The 3,965-nt window shown below is 40.1% G+C and overlaps 2 protein-coding genes across 2 annotated transcripts; both read right to left on the minus strand.

Moving 5' to 3' along the window:
* Nucleotides 1–998: 998 nt before the first annotated feature.
* On the minus strand, nucleotides 999–1,316 carry LOC142644314 (uncharacterized). The gene has a single exon (XM_075818953.1). It carries the CDS (start codon nucleotides 1,314–1,316, stop codon nucleotides 999–1,001), a length of 318 nt encoding a protein of 105 aa, XP_075675068.1.
* A 776-nt stretch (nucleotides 1,317–2,092) lies between these two features.
* Nucleotides 2,093–2,731, minus strand: LOC142644315 (uncharacterized). Its single transcript, XM_075818954.1, has 2 exons — nucleotides 2,542–2,731; nucleotides 2,093–2,421 (listed from the first exon to the last, which is right to left on the minus strand). The coding sequence occupies exons 1-2, from the start codon at nucleotides 2,729–2,731 to the stop codon at nucleotides 2,093–2,095; spliced, it is 519 nt and encodes a 172-aa protein (XP_075675069.1).
* Between the last annotated feature and the right edge of the window lie 1,234 nt (nucleotides 2,732–3,965).

A 3,965-nucleotide genomic window follows, 5' to 3' on the forward strand; every position in this document is an offset into this window, starting at 1 on the left:
TTGTATGGATGAATTTTCCTTATTTACATCACCCATATTATACTGATTTTAAGTGTAGTCCATCCACTTATGAAGGCATTTAGCTTGTACATGTTAAAATGATTTCATCATGTTTAACATCCTTATTATTCTTTAATTTTTTATAAGCATAACTCGTCTTATGAATGGCATTGCCTTTTCCAACTTTATTCGTCCAAAGATTTGACTTAGTTGGTTCTATTTTTTGTCCATAGGTTGGACGATTTATACTCGTCTTTAGGCAAGGCGTTTCCAGCTCTTACTCGTCCAAAGATTGGACTGTTTCAACTGGCTATATCTATCCATAGATTTTGAACATTCTTTCGTGCGTGCATTTTATCGTCCATTGGTTGGACAAATATGCTTAGGTTTTATCTCATGCATTAGTCAGACGAACATACCTTAAGCTTATTTCTCTGCTTTATCCTTATTTTAAGGAAAACATATAGACATTACATCCCTGTGTTGAGAGATTTTACTCGTCTTAGGCTATTAGCCTTCTTGTGGATTAGTTTTAATGAGAACTTCAACAACATGAGAATTGGAAATTCACACAACCTTATACATTGTAAATATTACTTACAAAACATCGTCCACAAGTTTTGGCATATACTTAAAATCTGGTGCCTTTAGGGAATTAAAGATACAAACAAACCAAGTCTATGACTTCATCCATAGTTCATAGGCAACACATGGTTTACAAACATATACTTTTAGGGAACCAAAACACCACATAGAATACTAATAATAAACACAAGTAATGAAAAGTAACACATAACTTCAACTCGTCTAGGATAGACACAACATCTAGGATGATCTCGTCCAGAGTGATGCTCGTCCAGGCTGTTATCCCACTAGTAATACCTTCTTAAATGCTTAACATTCCAGGGATGCTCCAGCTTTCTCCCGTCCAGGGATTCTAAGTAATAAGACCCTTGTCTCTTGTAATCGATAACCTTGTAGGGTCCTTCTCAATTAGGTCACAGTTTTCCATAAGCTGAGTTTCTGGTTGCCAAATAGACCTTTTTTAGGATGAGATCCCCGGTATTGAAACGCTTAAGCTTAACCATTGCATCATATTGCCTAGCCATGAGGTTTTTATACCTTGCTGTCCTTTGCTCCGCGTTTATCCTTACCTCGTCTATCAGATCAAGGTTTAAACGAAGTTTCTCTTCATTATCCTCGTCCTGATACTTCATCACCCTGTGGTTCGCCATGTGCACTTCTGCAAATATCACAGCTTCGCTCTCATAAGCTAGTTTGAAAGGAGTTTCCCCTGTGGGGGTCCTTAGAGTCATCTTGTAAGCCCATAGAACACCTGGTAGCTCGTTTGACTATACTACTTTTGCTCCTTCAAGCCGAGTCTTGATAATTTTCAACAATGATCGGTTTGCAACTTCTACTTGTCCATTTGCTTGTAGGTGGGAGGGTGAGGAATAATGATTTTTGATTCCAAAATGCTCGCAAAAATCTCTGAAAGTTGTGTTGTCAAATTGTTGTCCATTGTCAGACACTAGTACCCTGAACCTACATACAATGCTATTCCAAACGAAATTTTTGACATTCTGCTGCGTGATTTTGGCTAAGGGTTCGGCTTCCACCCACTTACTAAAGTAATTGATCCCTATTACCAAGAACTTCATTTGCCTGATTCTAAGTGGGAAGGGACCTAAGATATCCAATCCCCATTGCGCAAAGGGCCATAGGGCCTTTATCGGGGTGAGATACTCTGACAGCTGTCTAGGGACGTTGCTGAAGCGCTAACATTGGTCACACACCTTAACATAAGCCTTAGCATTTGCTTGAATAGTTGGTCAGTAGTAACCTACACAAACGACTTTATGGACTAGCGCTCTCGCTTCTGAGTGGTTTCCACATACTCCTTCATGAACCTCTCTCAACACATAATTTGACTCATCCAAAGCTAAGCACCTCAAGTAGGGCTAAGAGAAGCCACTTTATATAATACTTCGTCTATGAGGACATACTTAGCGGCTTTAATCCTTAACTTTCTAGCTTCGTCCTTATCTTCCGAAAGCCTTCCATCTTTGAGGTAAACTACTATTGAAGTCATCTAATTTCCTTCTCCTGCAATTTGTTGTACCTCTAGAAGGTCTATGCTTGACATGTATTGGACTTTGTCATACTCGTCTATAGCCCCCTTTGTCGAAGCTACCTTCACCAAGATATCTGCTTCCATATTTTCCTCCTGTGGGACTTGCACGAAATTGGCTTCCTTAAATTTTTTGATAAGCCGCTTCACCTGACTAAGATACTTCTTCATTCGATCTTCCTTAGCTTCACATATTCCATTTACTTTATTTATGATCAACTGAGAATCTCCGTGGACGACCACTGACTCTACCCCTAGAGACTTAGCCAATTCCAACCCTTTAAGGAGAGCTTCATATTTAGTTTCATTATTGGTTGTCTAATACTGTAGACGAGTTGCGTATTTCAACTTGTCCCCTTTAAAGTATTTTAGCACAACTCCAATTCCTCCTGCATATAGTGTGGACGAACCATCTACATAGACGACCCACCTTTGAGCTTTATCAATCTTGTCTAACCCACCTTGGTTGCAAGTGAACTCCGCAATGAAATCTGCCAAGACTTGAGCCTTTATAGCACTTCTTAGTTGGTACTTGACATCAAACTCGCTAAGTTCTATGACCCATTGGATTAATCGTCCTGCGACTTCCAACTTGTTCATCACTTTCTTGAGTGGATGATTTGTCAAGACATTGATGACGTGAGCCTAAAAATAATGTCGTAACTTCTTGGAAGTCGTGACCAAAGCAAAAGCTAGTTTTTTCATCATAAGGTACCATTCTTCCGCTCCCCTCAGCGTTGGGTTTGTATAATAAACTGGCTTCTGTATCTTTCCTTCTTCTCTAATTAATGCCAAGCTCACTACATGTGGAGACACTGCCAAATACAAGTATAATTCTTCATCTAGTATAGATGGGCTCAGCAAAGGAGCTATTGTGAGACAAGCTTTGAGATCTTGGAAGGCCTTTTGACACTCGTCCGTCCATTTGAATGCCTTCTTAAGAACCTTGAAAAATGGTAAACACTTGTCAGTGGCTTTGGAGATAAATCTGTTAAGAGCGGCAACTCGCCTAGTGAGAAATTGGACTTCCTTGATGTTCTTTGGTGGTTCCATATTTAGTATTGCTTGAATTTTATCGGGATTTGCTTCAATTCCCCTATGTGAAACCATGAACCCAAGAAATTTCCCTGACGAAACTCCAAAAGCACATTTGCTCAGGTTCAACTTCATGTTATATCTTCTGAGTGTATCGAAGGTCTCTTGAAGGTTGTCTAGGTGCTTTTCCTCGTCCAAGCTCTTTACCAACATATCATCTACATAAACCTCCACATTTCGTCCAATATATGGACGAAACATATGGTTAACTAGCCTTTGATAAGTTGCCCCTGTGTTCTTCAAACCGAAGGGCATCACGTCGTAGCAAAATAAACCTTGGCTGGTAATGAAGGATGTCTTCTCTTGATCCACCTCGTCCATCCTTATTTGATTGTAACTTGAGAAAGCATCCATGAAACTCAGCAATTTATGACCCACAGTTGAGTCCACCAGCTGGTCAATGCGTGGCAATGGATAGCTATCTTTGGGGCAAGCCTTATTCAGATCGGTGAAGTCCACACACATTCTCCACTTGCCATTTTCCTTCTTGACCATCACTACGTTCGCCAACCAGTCCAGGTGAAAAACTTCCCGGATAAATTTCATCGTGGTAAACTTCTGGACTTCTTCTTTAATGGCATTATCTTGTTCAGGAGCAAAAACTCTTTTCTTTTGACGTACGGGCTTGGAGGAAGGATATACGTTTAGACGATGGGTAATGACACTTGGGTCAATACTTGGCATGTCTTCATGACTCCATGCGAACACATCAATGCTCTTCTTTAAGAACTGGACAAGG

This window comes from Castanea sativa, chromosome 7 (genome assembly GCF_040712315.1).
Source record: "Castanea sativa cultivar Marrone di Chiusa Pesio chromosome 7, ASM4071231v1".
Classification (NCBI taxonomy): domain Eukaryota; kingdom Viridiplantae; phylum Streptophyta; class Magnoliopsida; order Fagales; family Fagaceae; genus Castanea; species Castanea sativa.

What these genes read in the sequence shown, in the direction of transcription:
- LOC142644314 (XM_075818953.1), bottom strand. Translation starts at nt 1,316, where the DNA reads ATGACTCTAAGGACCCCCACAGGGGAAACTCCTTTCAAACTAGCTTAT.
- LOC142644315 (XM_075818954.1), bottom strand. Translation starts at nt 2,731, where the DNA reads ATGAACAAGTTGGAAGTCGCAGGACGATTAATCCAATGGGTCATAGAA. An exon ending in GTGGGTCGTCTATGTAGATG is followed by an intron (nt 2,422 to 2,541) that starts GTTCGTCCACAC and finishes CTAAATATGAAG; the next exon opens with CTCTCCTTAAAGGGTTGGAA.